Source organism: Catharus ustulatus, chromosome 3 (assembly GCF_009819885.2).
Source record: "Catharus ustulatus isolate bCatUst1 chromosome 3, bCatUst1.pri.v2, whole genome shotgun sequence".
NCBI classification, from domain to species: Eukaryota; Metazoa; Chordata; class Aves; order Passeriformes; family Turdidae; genus Catharus; species Catharus ustulatus.
Window position 1 is genome coordinate 73,252,511 of NC_046223.1, and position 17,287 is coordinate 73,269,797.

The 17,287-nt window shown below is 39.7% G+C and overlaps 1 protein-coding gene across 1 annotated transcript in view; it reads left to right on the forward strand.

Moving 5' to 3' along the window:
• The window catches only part of RTN4IP1 (reticulon 4 interacting protein 1), a 100,236-nt gene extending 88,069 nt beyond the window's left edge, over positions 1–12,167 (forward strand). The window contains exon 9 of the mRNA XM_033055398.1: positions 11,674–12,167. Within this exon, the coding sequence (XP_032911289.1) occupies positions 11,674–11,769 (96 nt within the window). The 3' untranslated portion in view covers positions 11,770–12,167. The remainder of the gene's footprint in view (positions 1–11,673) is intronic.
• The last annotated feature ends 5,120 nt before the right edge of the window (positions 12,168–17,287 follow it).

Here is a 17,287-nt window from a genome sequence, read left to right on the forward strand (position 1 = left end):
AATGTTCTTAGTAAAAATGGATTGATTCCAGGTTAGAGAAATGACACCCCTACAGTTTAATTTAGCTGTAAGTATGAACAAATTATTCCAAGAGAACTAAATGCCAACTCAGAACTTTCTAAGCTACATGTGAACCCTCCCATTCTTTCCATTGAAAAATACCAATCTTGCTTTTCTAGAAGTCCTTGCAAGAAGCTAATATACAAGACAGCAATAGAGTGATTTTTTCTGTTGGAAAGCCAATTTCCCAGCTAGCTTTACTACAATGGAATGTCATCCCAGCGCAGTACATATGCCATTTTGCTGTTTTGTGAAGAACTGAGATCTTTTTTAGGATGTTTCAACAGTATCAATAGAACTAAAATCCTGAAACCAAAAGGGATATTTGGGGTTTGTGTCATTTGTGTATTAAGCTGAAGACCAATGAGTCTTTACCAAATGCAGAAATTAGTAGATGAGATTTGCTGGCTTGAGAACACTGAAAAATAAATGTGTTTGTTTTAAAGACAGAATATGTTAAGCCTTCATCAAATATATTCAGATGAATATTAGTTCCACAACCAAGAAGAAAGCAACCTTTTCAATTACTGGCCTGCTGAGTACTTTTGTTAATGTGGAAAAATAGTATTTCTCTCTCCACGGAAAGATTACAATAAAGACAAGAATGGCATTGCACAACTTTGTCTGCAATCTGAAATTAAGTTCTCACATTAGAACAGGAGTAATTAGCATTTTCCCTAGCTTGCTTCCATGCAGTAATACTGCTGCCAAGCAAATGAGTAACACTACACGAGCTAAATGAACACTAGAAGCAAATGTGTAGCCATTCCTCCTTCTCTGGGGAAAAAACTTACGAAGGAAACCGTACGGGTTAAGTGGGAAACTGTAGAAATTTAGGTGCCGTTCCTTCATTATTTTGACTTACATATTTTTTATGAACAAAAGGAAAAAGCCATATGGTTTGTGGGAGCATGTGGAAGATCTCCTCGAGCCATTTTCTTTTTTGTCTCTTCATGCCAGCTATAGTCATTATGTACCTTCCTTATTTCCGTACATGTTATTAACTTGAAAATTTTCCAGTACTTCAAACACAGGTCTTTTAAAGGAAGATTACAATTACACCTTGTGTTAAATTCTGTTTTCAGAACAGACATCTTCATGATATATGTAAGTATGTTTGTGTATATCTATATACAAATTTATATAATATAAACACGCATATTTAGTTTTGTCCTACCTTTCTAAGTGCTGCTGGTAGTGAGGCAGTAGACATTGATATCGCTGGGAGAGCGTAAGAGTGGGGGCAGATCACTGATGGTGTTTGGTTCTCCTGAACAGTGTAGCGTCTGCCCGACACATCATAGTACCTGCAAGGAGAGGAAACATCATTTCGTTAATGCATCCTAGGAAAAAAAAACAAACCTGAGTCTGTATTTCTGACAAAACACTAAGATGTCTTCTCCTGTTGCAGGCCTCTGGTGCTTCCAAAGTTTACTGCTTTATTTTAGCTAAACTACTTTCTCCTCTTCTTAGACATTAATTCATCCCATCTGCTTTAGCTCTCTGAAACTAACCTGTCAGCTTTTTCCTGATAATAAAACAACCAAAATCCAAATACAATACTCAGCAGGATAACCACATCAGAGCCACAAGGTAGAAAAATTAGTTGTCTTATCTCCTGTCACTCCACCTCTTCAGAGACAGCAGATTACAACCTTTGGGGTTTACAGTTCCACGTTACATCCCATGTTCTGTTCACTTTCCTTCTGGAAGCTGTCTCAGAATCAGTTGAAGGACACTTACTGGGAAGAGGCTGTCACAATAGAAGTGTATACAATCTTTAAAGCAATACATTCATTTTAAGAAAGTCAGTCCTAAACCTTCAGAAACCTAATTTTGTGTATGTTTATTCTGCAGTGTTAAATTTCAAATTCTGAATCCAAAGAATGTGAAAAAGTTCACTTAGTCTCCTGTCAAGAGAGAAATAAAATAGTAAAAACTGACCAAGTCATAAAATCTCTTCCATTTCACTGGCTGAAAAATCAAAGTAGCAAGAATCCAGAATTCTCTGAAGATACAGTTTTATTAAAAGGTTGATAAATATAACAGTTTATATATTTTTGTCCTTTAGATGATTCAACAATTGGTTAAAATGCAGCTTTTATAAAATGGTATGTATTTTGATATTTTTATTTCAAAATTAGATTGAATTTTTCATAGAATCACAGGACAATTCAGGTTGGAAGGGACCCCAGAAAGTCTCTGGTCCAATGTCCTGCCTGAAGCAGGGTCAGCTATGGGAACACACCAGGTTGCTCAGGGCTTTATCCAACCAACTGTTGAAAATATGCAAGGGCAGAGACATCACAACCTCTCTGGACATAAGTGAAAATGGCTTCTCTTACACCTAAACTGAATCTATTCTTTATCAACTTTTTGCTGCTGTCTTGTCTTCCCACCGTGCACCACTGTGTTCACCTACACTGAGTTCATCTGCATCACCACACAAAGCTGCTGCCTCTCCAAAACTGAACCAGCTCCAATTCTCCATCCTCTCTTCACAGGGCAAGAGGAGCCTTACAGGCAACCACCACACTGGTGGCCACCCAATGAACTCACCCCAGTTTGAAACATTGAGAGATCTCTAGGCAGAAAAAATACCTTCATCAAATACTTTGCTTTCACAGGAAAAAAAAAGCCTCAAAATGTTCTTGTTTTGTTTTGTCCTTAGAATATGCATATTTTCCATTTTGGTTGGAACAAAACTACCTTTTCCCACAGGCTTCTCTTCCAGACTCATCATATTGTCCCAAATCCAGCTCTGTTTGTACAGCTTTATTTGCAAATTCAGTTTTATAACTGACTTTCATATAGAGTTTTCAAAGAGTGAATAAGTGAGGAGAAAAGCCTCAGGCATATTTATAAAGTTGCTCAGTTTATTGCATAATTGTGGTGAAAATGTTTTGACATTTTTACACATATCCCAATAAACACGCGCAATTATTTTGTTTATTTACCTATTTCTAAGGAAGAAACTGCATCACTCTTAATAGCTGGTTACCTTCCCCAGGACATAGCTGACTTTGAGCTGACCATCTTGATTTTCATGTTCTGCCTCCACCGATAGAGTTTGCTTTTGGGGTAGTTCTACACACATTGCATGTGAGAGAATTCAGAAGTCACATTAAGAAGCTGCCCAGGTAGAGTGCTGGAAGATCCTGTGACACCCTACCCTGTCTACAGTCAATACTGCTGAAGGGAGGAACAGCAGGCTGGAGACTGTCAACTCCGTGACTCAGAGCAATGGAACAAGTGACACGATATGGGCAGGAGACCAAGAAGGGGTTTGTTTGGCTGAAGTCTGGATAAGAAGTCAGGGTGAGGAGGAGGAAAATAATGGCACACCAAGGGAAGTGGATGGAAGAGCTGTCAAGTGTTGGGGTGACACTGACACTCTGCAAGAGGCCACCATTCGCCATGATGCTGCTGGGCTGGTGACAAGCATCTGCACCCCAAGTGACATACAGTGAACATGTGTCAGAAAATAACACATCACCAGCCCCTAACGCCAAAAGGAGCCAAAGGAAGCTCTGGAAGCAAACACTTCACAGGTAGAAAGGCAGGATATTTCACCAGGATATCCTTTGTCCTGCTGCAGAAGGGGGCTGTGGTGGTCCCCAGGCAAGCCAGCAACATCCACCTGGGAGGAACCTGCTGGCTCCCTTCCAGCAGTGAAGGCTGGGCCTCCTTGGGACATCCTCACACCTTGCCCCATGTGCCCATTCCTGATGGCATCAGTCCCTGAGACACCACTGGACTCAGGGTGCTGGCATGTGCACAGTGTGGTAGCCAGAAAGCTGCTGCTTCCAGAATATAGTGAAACAGCACTGATTCTTTCAAGCACCCTTTTTTTTAAAGGACACAATTTCCCACCAAAAACTGGAGTTGACAGAAGCAGCCTGGGAGGTTTTCAACCCAAAGATGTTGCACTGGAAAACAGCCAGCTCCAGATTTCCAAACAGGTGAGAAAAGATGCTCTCTGAATTTCTTCATGGTTTGAGGTCTATCCTCCCAACAATCTGCTGACGAGCTGAGCTTACCAGAGCCTCCGAGTTTTACTTTATGGCACCGGGCAGTTTTCCAGGGAAACGCTGCAGTACGCTTCCCGCCTGAAGGCATGGGCACGCACACAAGCTCCTGAGGGCAAGACAGGGTGTGAAGGCACAGGGCTGCACCTCTTCTGCCCCAGCTGCCCAGCCAAATCCTCTCCTTCCAGCCCAGATGTGGAGCAGCTCACCCCAATGCATGGCAGAAGAACTCACTGTGGGGCAAGGGCAGATGGGGGGACAGTCACTATAGAGAAACTGAGGCACTGTCAACCCACACCTTGCTTTTCTCACCCAGGCATGTTTGTGTAACCATACCCACTTGCTCAGAGCCCCGAGGCTCCGGGGGGAGAAGGCGCTTGCAACACGCTGAGCGTGTTATGAAACCCTCCCAGACATTTTGCTCAGCAGTAACTACAACAGCCCTGTGTTACCTATGCTGTTTCCAGCACAAATTCAAACCATGCCCCCACACCTGTTATCAGGTAGAAAATTAACTCTACACCAGCCAAAACCAGCACACATATTTTCACAGAGCTATTAGTTACAGTAATAACTAATTTTACAGTGAAGCAAAGGAAGAGCAAGAAGGAGGCCTTGGAAATTATCAAGCTTTTGGAAGGAGCATGAGGCACGCAAAGGAGGAAGGAGAAGTTCTGTAGGTATGTAAATCTTCTCTTTACCTGATTTACAGTAGAACTACTGACTGGAAAAGGAAACCATCAGATGGGAACTGACCTGGCAGTGCTCTCTTTATGCTGCAGACCACACAGTTTTGCCCTATCACTCTTACCTGCCTTAATCCTTAGTAGCAACACAAAGTTATCTTATTAACTTTCTTAAAACATTGACTTGAAATATGACAATTACAAATAATTTTAAAGGAAACTAGTCTGTAGACAAAAATATATAAAGACAATGTATGACCAATAAGCAAACAACTCACTAAAAAAAGAATGGGTTGCCATTCATTTTAACCTAACAGTGATTACTAAACTAGCATCCTTATAAATTTTACAGACATGGGTTCCCTCATAATCCATTATATTCAGCCCTGAGATCCATGTCCCATCTGCTGTTTTTCAGAAGAGTATTCAGTCTGTATCCAGTAGATGGTTCCTGCCTATTCCCGCTTTTCAATCAACACAGTATGAGATCATTTTTTAAGAGAGAGCATGCATGAGCAAGAGCAACTTGATTACAATGGAAAGATATTTTGTTTACTCAGATTCTCTACCCAATCTTCCCCCTCCCACACCACATCAGGACTAGAATTTCTCTCTGGGAGAAGCAGATATCAATCTGATCAGCAAAATGACTGACTAAAGATTTACTGCAAAAGACAGAACAATACAAAGAGTACTAAGGGGCTTTTCTCTGGTTCATCCACCACCTCAGTGCTCGTGACTATGAAAGATGCACCTGTGCTGACAGATAATTTACCTCCCTGGTTCACTCCCTGGTCCTCGTGCCCTTGTTAGCCGTACCCCACATGCATCACGGTGTGCTTGGGCTCTCTTCTGAAGGAGATCGACTACTTCTCTCCAAGGAAAAGCCAAGGCACAGCTCTGTGGATGGACTGCCCTGAGGATGTCACCACAAGGATGGGACTAGACCAATAGTGGCTTCTCCTGCCCTCCACCATCCCAACCAGCCTCTTGTCCTCAGACAGCCTCTGTGTGCCCCACACCCCACAGCATGCAGCATACTTTTGGCATAATGCTGTAAGAACACCAGTCTTGCAGGCAGCAAAGCAACCTTCACATACTTCAGACACTTTGAACTGAAGCCACAAAAATATAATTATGATCTTAGAGCCATGGGGGCATCGGACCCAGGTCAAATGTTAGGCGGCACAAACACAAACAGTTCACTCCAGAAACTAACGAGGTGTGGATACATCTATAAGGATCACTCCTTGGGGCAGATCCTTTAGCAGTTTAGACTATTTCAAACAAGAGTTTTTTAATTGTGCATTATTTGAGTTGCTGTCGTTACAGCCGTAATATATTTTGAGCATTTCAAACAGCTTGCTCTGGGCTGAAGTTTTCCATACAAAGCTACTGCTTGTTATTCTTTCTGTCATCTTTTCCACAGAACCAGTATGTGGACTCCCTGAACAGTCTGCAGCAAGCTGCTTACCACATTTATACCACCTCTTCCCACTGCCTCAGCAGTCCCATTTGTGTCCCTGGTCACAGAAGAGTCAACTTCAGCTCTTATACAAAGTGGCTGCTACACCTCTTGCACATACCTACCTACTCACACAGAGTTTCAAAGGGTGGAAATCTGGACCAGACACACAGGTTTTTGAAGGGACGTATGCTTGGGGGACATGTACTGCATATCCTTCTGTTGTGGGAGTGATAGGATGTGTGTGTGACTTTTACAGGGAAACTGAGCATTTCAAACTTCTCCCAGGCCTTGGGACTGATGAATGGCTCTGAGCTCCTCCTTGGGCACAGCACTGAGAAGTGGTGGGGAGGCACGCACCCTCTTGTGCCAGCACCCTGCCATCTAATGGCCAGGCTTCAGATTCACAGGTGAATCGAGTTTTACCTTTCTGCCTCCACCTTTCTAGATCCTAGAGATAGAAAAGTCTGTTTAAACTACCTTAGGTCACATCTTGTCAGCATAGAAATATTCCTACTGGCTTACTTAGAGGTGTTTTGTTATATGTCTTAATAATAGGGTTAATACCTCACCTAAAAGTACCCTTTGTTATAGTTACTCCACTCTGCCTTACTAATTCAGCCTAAATAATTCCTTCCTTTGTTTGGCAAATTCATACCATTTAAATACTTGCAGGCTTCAGCTGTATTTCTCACTCACAACCATTATTTAGCATCATCTTCCCTTTTGTAAGGAATTCCCATGTTGTCCTCTCTGTTTCCTTCTGACAAGACTTCTCCAGCAAAGATGTGTCCAGAACTGGACACAATGTCCCCGCTCACCCAAAAAACCATGAAGAGCACGTCTGCTGCCTCACTGCTTTGTTCCACGATACATTTGCTCACACAAAGACTGCACAGAGCTTTTCTGAGCCACTCTAATACCACAAACTTGTCATACTTGTTGTCCACTTCCATTCCTACATGTATTTGTTTTTTCTTTCTACCGCCTTCCCAGTACAATATATTAATTTCAGGTTATTAAATGTATTTGTTTGCATTTCACAGTTTGTTGAAGCTCTGAGCAACTGCTCATGAGATGAAATGGCTCCAAGCTTCTGACTTTCCTGCACTTCAAACAGCATGCAGCTGGAAATACTACAGTCATTAGGCCTTCAAAACATGTTTTTCTGAGTTCCAACACAGACACACAGTGCTGCTCTGCAGCCAAATCTTTAATACAGTGAATCCAAGCAGCTTCTGGTTTCTTATTCCAGGTGATCTTCTTTCATTTTATAAAAACAAAAAGCCCCTCTGTCATAGAAATTACTGCAATTATTAATTATATTTAAAGTTAACTTCTTTAGCACCTCTACTAACTAGGGAAAAAACCCACTTCAGAAAGACAGATTATAAAATCCAACAAGAAAGTTGAATTATAAAGTTATCTGTTTGATAATCCGGAAATTCAGTGAATAATGGAGTTAGCTGCCTCAAACCCCTGCCATTATATAACTAGTTAAAATATTCATGAATAGTAGCATAGAGCTTGATCTATACCAGGTCTGTGCCAGATGCTCATCACCCTTTTTGCCTCCTGATGTTCTCCTCAGCTACGGAATTAACTGTAATAGATGTAATTTTGTATCTGCTGTCTTACGTATCTTAAGTATCTTCACAGCAACTCACCTTTTCCCTTTTTATTACCTACAAACCAGATTATTATCATCCTGTATTGACATTCCTATGAGGAGAAGCATCATAAACTTCAGTTAATGCCTACCACAATCATCACTTCTCTCTAGTTGTATTTCTAGCCCTCATTTGCATAGGAAAAATCACAATCTAACAACAAGTAAAAATTTAGTTTGGTACAAAATAACTGGAACATGTACTGATTTGCTTCCTAAAACCTCATTTCAAAGGAGGAATGCATTTCGTTGTTTCATCACTTAAAGACTATTCAAATTACTGGAGCTCTTTTTTTTTCATTCTGTACTTTGAAGACCATTAACAAATTTTGTCTACTTTTTTACTACTTCTGTGAAACTGAGTTTCCTATGCTGATAGTGATGTCTAAAAAAAATCCTAAAACTGAATACAATATTAATATAAGATGCACTCCTTTAAGCATTTTTTTGCCTTTTTTTTTTAAATCAGTAAAGCTCATTATTATCATCCAGCCACTGGGTGGCACCTCTGCATAGATGCCAGGTGTGCCTCAACAAACCCATGATCCCTTCAATGATCACTCCATTCCTCCCACAGCAAAGTGATGACATTACATCAGCTTCATGTACACAGCCATGTTTGGGAGACAGCTAAAGCTGGTTACTAAAAATTTGCTTTGTAAAATATTCCTGGAATTTTCTGCTGTAATCTTTCAACTCCTAACTTTTGGGAAAAATTAATCTGTATAGAGAAACCTGTCAGGGGAAATCTCATTCCCTGAATATGTGTAAGTATGGACAACTTTTAATAGCATATGAAATTGTTTTGACAGATGTACCACAGCAAATATATAATAAACTTCGTTGTTTTGTAGTAATATAAAACAAATCATGTCTAATATTACAGTAGCATCCAGCAAGCCCAAGCAAAGTTAAATTCCAGTTTTGGTGGGCAATGAACAACAATAATATCCTTGCCCCTAGGTCAATTGTAACTATGCTGCACTGGACCATCTCAATGAGTGAAAAGCTCATCTTGATATTTATACTCTAGCCTAGCTTTAAAGCATTGTATAAACAATAATCATCACATTGAATTACCTAACACAGGTAATATCTCATTTTATACAGTAAGAAGCTCAAAGAACCAGATGAAGCTGTTTGACTGAGGAGACGAAAAGCCAGCATCACTCATTTCTTTAAACACATGATGCTCATCGTCCTTTGTTCATATTGACTCACCATGACTTGAGGAACAGAAACATCACGTTACTGCATCATTTTCCTACTTTCTGTAGCTACATTGGGAGACACAGAAGGGTGTTCACAAATCCAGGGACATGAAAATGCTTTTGAACATACAGACTCACACTTGCACCATTTCCCCACCAGCTCTTGTACATGAGTTTTAGCATTTTTGGTTCAAATTGATAGTCGAAAAAAAAATCAGCAAAGTTTGCGCTCTTTAAAGTTTGTTGTGAGCATCTAGTAATCTGCCTTGGACTGAAGTTCCACTTTAGTGGAAACAAAGTAGAACACAGAATAAGTCCAATTCATCCAGATAATTCTAAATACAACACAACTCCAGCAACAAGTAGGAAAGTCTTTCATTCTTGGGAGGAATGTTTCTGCCCACAAGAAGGGATAAAACAGGTTTGCATACACCAAAATAAGCCTCTCAATTCCCACTGTCCAAAGGCAGGAAACGCCATGCAGGACGGGCACAGAGGCAGCAGGGAGGGAGAGATGCACTGTTACACACACCTGAGGGCTAGGTCTTGTGCCAGGGACATCCCTTGTCACACAGAAATGAATGACCACAGCTCCAGGCTGCAGCTGGGGACTGCAGCTCACAGGAAGGGCCCGTTCAGCGCCAGATCCACAAGATTACATGGCTTTCAGCAGTTCAAAGCTCTCCCCTGCTCCAGCCTCTCCTGCACCCCTTGGGCCAGTGAGGACACCCTGGGCAGGCCCCTGAGCCCAGCATGAGGGTCAGCCCCTGGCAGCACAGCGTGGGAGTGAAGAAAGGACCAAATGAATGAGAAGCAACCAGAACTTGTGAGGTGCTGCTTGGCTGGTGCTGCATAAACTCATCCATTTATCTATGCATCAAAATCTTCCTAAACCACACCCTGCAATTTCAGCAAAGGAACTCACCTAAAATGAGTTGATTTCATGAGCTAAATTAGTCCACTGTCTAGAACAAAGACAAACATCTAGTGTGGTACCAGCCATTCCACATTTGCATCAATTATGCTGAGCCCAATTGAAACTCAGACTTTTGGCAACAAGGCACTGAGCCACTTTTTGCTCACAAAATAACACAGTGGCTTACACTCAATGGAGATTTGTGATTACAAATTGCATTAATGTAGATTTACTATGTCCACTCTGAATATCAACAGTCTAAATACCTAGTAACCTACAAATACAAGCATGCTGCAGAAAAAAATCAATCTTTTTGCTTTTTTTTTTTTAAAGTGGCACTAGAAAGGCACCAGTTAAGAAAATAGACTTAGCTTTGTAAATTCAGCTTTGAAAACTGCCCATAAAAATTTTACTTTAAGAAGAAAGGAAAAACAATCTACTAAAATGATTAAATAACTTCTTTTTGATGTTAGGAATGGAAAACTGAACTGAAATGACAAATTCAGTAGAAGTAGCAAGGAAACATAGAGTTATACTGACATAAGTCAGCTTGTGCAATATGAGATGTTTTGTTGCTTCCAGACTTAATAATGGACTTTATCATTTCAGAATTTAAGTAATTATAACTTTATTGCAAAAGCTATCACTATGGATTTTCTCATTTGCCTGAAAACATTAATGTGCAGAGATTTTAATATAAATCCTAGATTAATTACTTTCATTTAAATTCCATGTATATTTCAATATGGAGTATCTGAGTGAAGCATCATTTCTTAAGACATGACAATACTGAATCACAATTTATGAGAGTGTTTAATGGGCCAGGTCCATGACTCTCATGTCTTAGAGCAAACAACCTTCATCTTTTATGTGTATATACAGTTACATTTATGAAAACAACTTAAAAATGCTTTAACACAGACATCTTTTTAGATACAACTTGTGAAAATCTATTCCCATACTTCATATGGCTTTTCTAGTCACACGTCCAGCAGAAAGAGTAGTTCAGGGAAGTCTTGAAAAGTATTAGACCTTTCAACAAGATAACAATAGAGAAGATGAACAGGTGACTCAAAAATTTGTATCAATTGCAGTCACAGGTGCATCACAGAAAGTGATTTTTGTCACAGATTCTAGCATAGCAACAAAGTAGATACCATTTCACAGTACAGTCCACAGCCCTACCGATTATCATCAGAGCTCTTCCTTCTCACATTCCCTTAAATGCCATTAATACAGTTATTTGAATTGTCAAAAGTTACACATCAAAATAAACGCATGGATGTGGATGGGTTTTCTACATACCTCCACAGAGGTCAGGCTTTCTGCCAGCTCAAACAGGCATCATAAAATGGATTTACACTACGAAGTGCTTCTTTGAAGTCGTATTGGCTTCTTCAGAAGGACTAGCTTACCGAGTAAAGAGCAGCAGAATTCAGGATTCCTTCTCGATACAAGCTCACTGAAGGCAGCCTACCTGCATCTCTGCATCTTTACAGAGCCAGAAGACCACGGGCTTCACCTTCAGACTTTGTTTTGCTTCACCTTTTGAGGAATGAGTTGTCTCCTGACAGTATTTTTGCCTCTTGTCAAATCCATTTACCACTCTCCTGTTTCACCTCCTTCTTTTCTCAACAGCTACCAAAAAGTGATCTTGCAGTGAGAGGAATGATCAGTGAGAGAAGAAAAAAGAAAGGATGCAAAAAACAGAACACAGGGGGAAATGAAAAATGAATGGAGGGAGGTTCCTGGGAAAGGAGGTACAGACAAACTAGGGAAAATATTTTTTTTAACTGGGACACTGACAGCCCAGTTAATTTTGTGTAAGGCTTTGTTATTTAAAATGATGAGCATTTTGTTACAATTCAGTACACTTACTTAATGTTGCTTCCATTCTGTTCATTAACAGCTCTCTTCTGGATTACTAATCTACAAGGCCTTCAACTATTGGTTTTGAACAGCTCATCTTCCAGCCTCAATGCTTGATCATCCTAGAATGCTTTTAAATACCTCCCGAGCAGGAAACACCTTCATGTTAATTATATTAAATGTCTGAGCTGGAGCCTGCCAAGCAGTTCTGAACACAGTAAACCAGGCACAGACTTTGTGATGAGCAAAAACAATATGCTCCTACAATGGAATCACTACATGTAAAGAAAAATCCTCAGAAAAAAACTAAGTAAAGTCTTAACTTTGAGGAAGCTGGTTACAACAAACTCCTTCTATCTCTGGCACTGATCTGTGGCCACACCTCTATAAAAGAAATAACTTTATCTTGTCTCTTAGATTTAACAAACAGACAGAGCAGAGGTGGATAATCTCAATGCACATGCACTTCTGCATGAAAACAAGTTTGATTTGTCCACCACAAGCATTAACTTTCAGCCACACCTACTCTTCTGTTTGGGTCAAGTCTATAATTAATGAAAGCTCCGTCTCCATGTGACAAGCGAATTTTTATATCATCCTCCTTATCTTTGATTAAAGATGCCATCTATAAATATGGTAGTGTTTGAAGCTGATTCAAGAATAAAAACTTGAGAGAGTGAACTCGCTCTTAACAGCCTGCAGCTGCATCATCACATATTCCTATATGTACCTGTCCTGGTCTGTACCGAGCAGGAGTAGCCTCTATGGTGCTCACTGAAGGAAGGAATTTTCATTGCAGTAAATGTCATGCTTCAGCTCTTGGTCATCAAGAAATGAATTGTTTCAGTACAGCACTCAGTGACAAACTGCATTGTTCAAGTGTGAATACCATCTAAGGGATTATGACGCTTTACGGGCTCCCAGTGTGCAAGCTGCTGAAAGCTTCACGTTTTTAAAAGGACCACGTGACAAAAACCCCAAAGCTCCACATACAAAGTTTTCTGGTGTTCTTTCAGAGGCAAAGGCTTTTGTACCATCCCAGTGTCTCAGTAGGTTGAGCAGCTCACTTTGGCTCTGGGTCTTACGCAAGACGTCTAATTGACAGTTGAGTACAAAGAGTAATTAAGTAAACATCTCGAATCACAAAAAATAATTCTACTACCATTTCAATCACATTTTAATTTTAAAACAGTTCACACAGTAAACTTTATCCTAAAGCATCATGTGGTACAAATGTATTCTGAGCCTTGGACTTTACACATGAAATGCAAGTCGCTCTGGAGCCAGTTCAAAGACTGACTCAAGTCATCTAGGATGTCCTATTTACAATAGCTGACTACAGAGTCATCTGCCTGCAACTCTGTAGTTACCTGCTAAAACCTTCTATTTTAATTTCTGCATTTGCCTACTTTCAACCCTCTGAGGGCTAGAACCAGTCTAACAAGGCATTTATCTCATCACTGTGACCCAGATGGGGCAACTCATTCACAAGGGACAAGAAATCAGAATCTCCCACAGATAAAGCCTCAGGATCTGGGGGCAAAACATTTTTGATACTCAGTTTGAGACAGCAAAGTGTTTTGTCTTGGTGATTTTTCAAAGTATAATGTAACCCCTCCTTTCTTAACAATATTCCCACAGCTAAAGGAGCCAGAGATTCCTTTCCAAAATCCCAAGTAATCTCCAAAAGGGAGCAGGAGTAAACAACTGAGGTAATCAACTAGAATCAGTTATGCAAGGGAAAGGAAAGAAAGCCGTCAAGCTTTCACTGTATTACATACATAGTGATACAAGGGACAATTTCAAAATCATTGGACCCAGTCTCCAAACGCAGACATTCAAGCATTCCAAAAGCCTCCTCTAGGCTGCTGTGTGCAGTAAATGCACACCTGAAGATGCAGTCAACCTGCCAGCAGACTTTTGGGACTGCAAAGTTTCTTCCTGCAAAGACACAGACCCTGAAATCTCTGTCCAGAGATATTCATTAGCCATGACGCAGAACTGCACTTTTTTCTATCTTCAAATGCAATAATGCTGACTTCAAAGAAGTCAAGGATCAGGAAAGTTAACTAAGGATGACAAATAATTACTGAACATTTGACATTTATCTTTGAGACTGAGAATTTCATTAGTTCAAATGTTAAATGTTATAAAATTATAGATGTAAAAATAAAATGGCATGCTTTTGCAGAAGCATCATAATGAAATGAACTTACTGAAAGACCTCAGCTGATCTGTTCCCATCAGAAGGCAGCACTGTAGCATGGTCTATCAGTCTCTTAAACACAAATCCTTAACATAAAAAAAGTAAATGAAACACACCATTTTCTATTAATGTTTCCATTAATTAACAGGGAAAAAAAACCCAGGAGCTACAGAGGACACTGAAGTGTTGGTTTCTCTAATGAGAGCTAGTTCAACATAATTTTAATAGCTCAGCTCTCACTAATTAAAACATGCAATAACATTTTTAGGAACTTCAGAACAACAATGGCTGTACCTGGAAGCAAGACCCCATATCCTTCTCAGGCAATGGTCTAGGAGGTAAGTTCAGTTGTTCAAAATAATTTACACAAGTATTCCCAATATGCCTCTTCCTTAAGGATTTGTCAAAAGAGTAGTGAAAATGGAGGCAATAAACAAAAATCAAGCTTTACAAATTTCAGCACAAAAATCTAGAATTAAAAACCTGTATTTTAAACACCCATCTCATTATGGCTGTGAAACCAGCTCATTAAAAGTTTCTTTTCTTACCACATAAGTCTGTAAAATGTAAGTATTACCCCAAATCCATTTTTAGCCTCTCAGTATTGATCAGAACTCCTAAAATAGGTTAAAATGAAATGCCAGTCTCCTAACATAGAACTTCCAGCTCAGGTATAGCCAACATCTCCCTACGTTAATTGGCACAAAACAAATTAATAAAAGCAGCTGGGGTGGAGAAGAAAAGATGGAAACTCTCTAGAAGATAAATAGAAGAAGGGGCAAACCAAACTTCTTGTGGTATACTCTGCTATTCTTTTGCTTGATTCTGTCCCTAGTCATTCTTTTTTAGTGCTCTACTAGGCAAATACTCAAAGAGTTGGCTCAGAAGTCAATTTTGCTATAGAAACTTTGGCAGGCAGTTAGTAAACTATTTCTGTTTAAAGGCTCTTCTCATCCCTAGTGAAAAAGCACAGAGTTTTATTAAAGAAAAGCCTCAGTTCCCCCTTGGCTTTGTAAGCCACACGCAGCAGCAGTTCTGCACTGCACTCTGTACACAGGGACAAGAAAGCACAGTTGCCCGTGGAAGTCTGGGCAGACCTGGACTGCAACACCACAAGGTGCCAAGAGGACTGAAGGGTTTTGTTTTAAAGCTAACTTTTTGAACTAGAACTGTCTGTCCTCCTCAACCCTCACCTTCATTATTAAATTGTAATTTGGGCTAGATTAAAGGACAGCAGAGCAGCATAAAAGGAAGGGTGCAAAACTAACCAAAATAAATACATTTGGGACAGATTATTGAGAAGATGTAAATAATAAGACTGTTCCAGCATATGACACACAAAGAAATCAGAGTGGAAGATGTAAAACACTTCTGAAATTATGAGAGATGAAGGAGTGTGAGGACTTTTTCAGCAATTAACAGAAGATGGACTCCCCAAGCCATTTTTTAAAGCATGTGTTTCTTCCTCTTGGAGGAAATGGAAAGAAGTTTCAAGAAAAATTCATTTGCATAAACATTAAAAAATCATCTGCAGTGATTCAAGCTTTTGCGATCTGTTTTCTGTCGTGCTTGCTCTATGTAGGTGCCATGTAAAAATTGAAACTCGAATATTACGTAATACGGTGTAATCAACAGGTAAACTGCACTAAAGCAGTTTAAAAAAAATGTCAAAATCTAGTACTATTTGCACTGCAATCACGCTGAGAATCTTTTCAGTTTCACTGTGGTAAGCTCTGTATCAAGAACTGGGTATGTCCAGTAAGAAGGAAGGAAGAAGACACAATTACACTGAAACATCTGCAATTATCCTCGCAGTTTCACCCAGCAGCTGCTTCATCAGATTTATCACCACTAAGACCCAGAATCTGCCAGGGAAAACTTGTGGCAGGAGGCACCAACATCATCTCACAGCTGAGAGAGGACATGAGCAAGCTCCTGGGAGTCATCCAAGATGGACACATCTGTGCCTCTATGGTCTTCCAAATCGAGATTATGGGACAATAGTGACAGTCACACAAACTTGGTGGCATCTCTGGTAACCTCCAGTGGTAACACTTCGCTGCTACCTAAGTGATGCAGGGCAGCAGGGAATGCCACACTGTGGTAAGATACGATCAGCTATTTTCTTGGACATGGATTTGTGTCCAAATTCATGCTTACATGGATTAAGAAATACAAACAGGAAAGTTCAACATCAAGTACTCAAAAACAAAGCCTACAAGGAAGGAAGAAAACTTATATAATAAAAAGTTAGACAGTGCAATAATGTTAGATGTGCAAATCTGTATTTCATTAAAGCATTAAAAACACTATTTAGTTTATTTTATAAACAAATTGGGGCCATTTTTTCTCTAATTATGTGATAAAGCATACTGGGCAAAAACAGCCTTTCCTGTCTTTCCTAGGCAATATTATTAAGCTTTGAAGTCTAGGATTTATTTTTCCTTGCTCTAAGCTTACTAACTATAAATGTTTTAATTTGTAAAAATTATCAAGGACCCCAGGCAGTTCAAGAGCTTTCAAAAGACAACGTCATTTCATAATTCCTTTTTTAAAAAATCAGCTTTAAACTTCCTTTATTAATTTGGTGATTCCTACATTGAAGAATGTGTGCATTTTAAAGATATATAGAACAATTGTTCATCAGCTTTATATAAGAAAATATTATTTTCTTTTTTTGCAACCTGGATTACTTCATAGTGGCTCTTCCGATCTTCCGAGTTACAGCTGGCTTTTTTTTCTCTGTCTTCCAGATATGTATGTGCATAAAACCCACCACATGTTTAACTATCAAGGTTCTTCCACATATTTTTTCCCGTCACAAAGTGATATAACAAATATTTCAGCGAATAAAAAAAATCATTAACTATGAATAGGCACCTAAGGGTGTACACTGGGTCTGGCTGGAATTGAGTTCATTTTCTTCATAGCATCTCATACGATGCTATATTTTAGATCAAAACAAAACAAAATAAAACTAACCCCCAAAAAACCCAAAAAACCAAAAACAAACAAACAAACAAAAAACACCCCAAAGTTTCAGGTATTGCTCAATGGTGCTTGTACAGCACCAAGTCTTTATCAATTTCTCATACATTCTCCTCAGCATGGGGCTGGGAGGGAACAGCTGACCCAAACTGATGAAAGGGATGCATATTCCACAGCATGTAACATCAT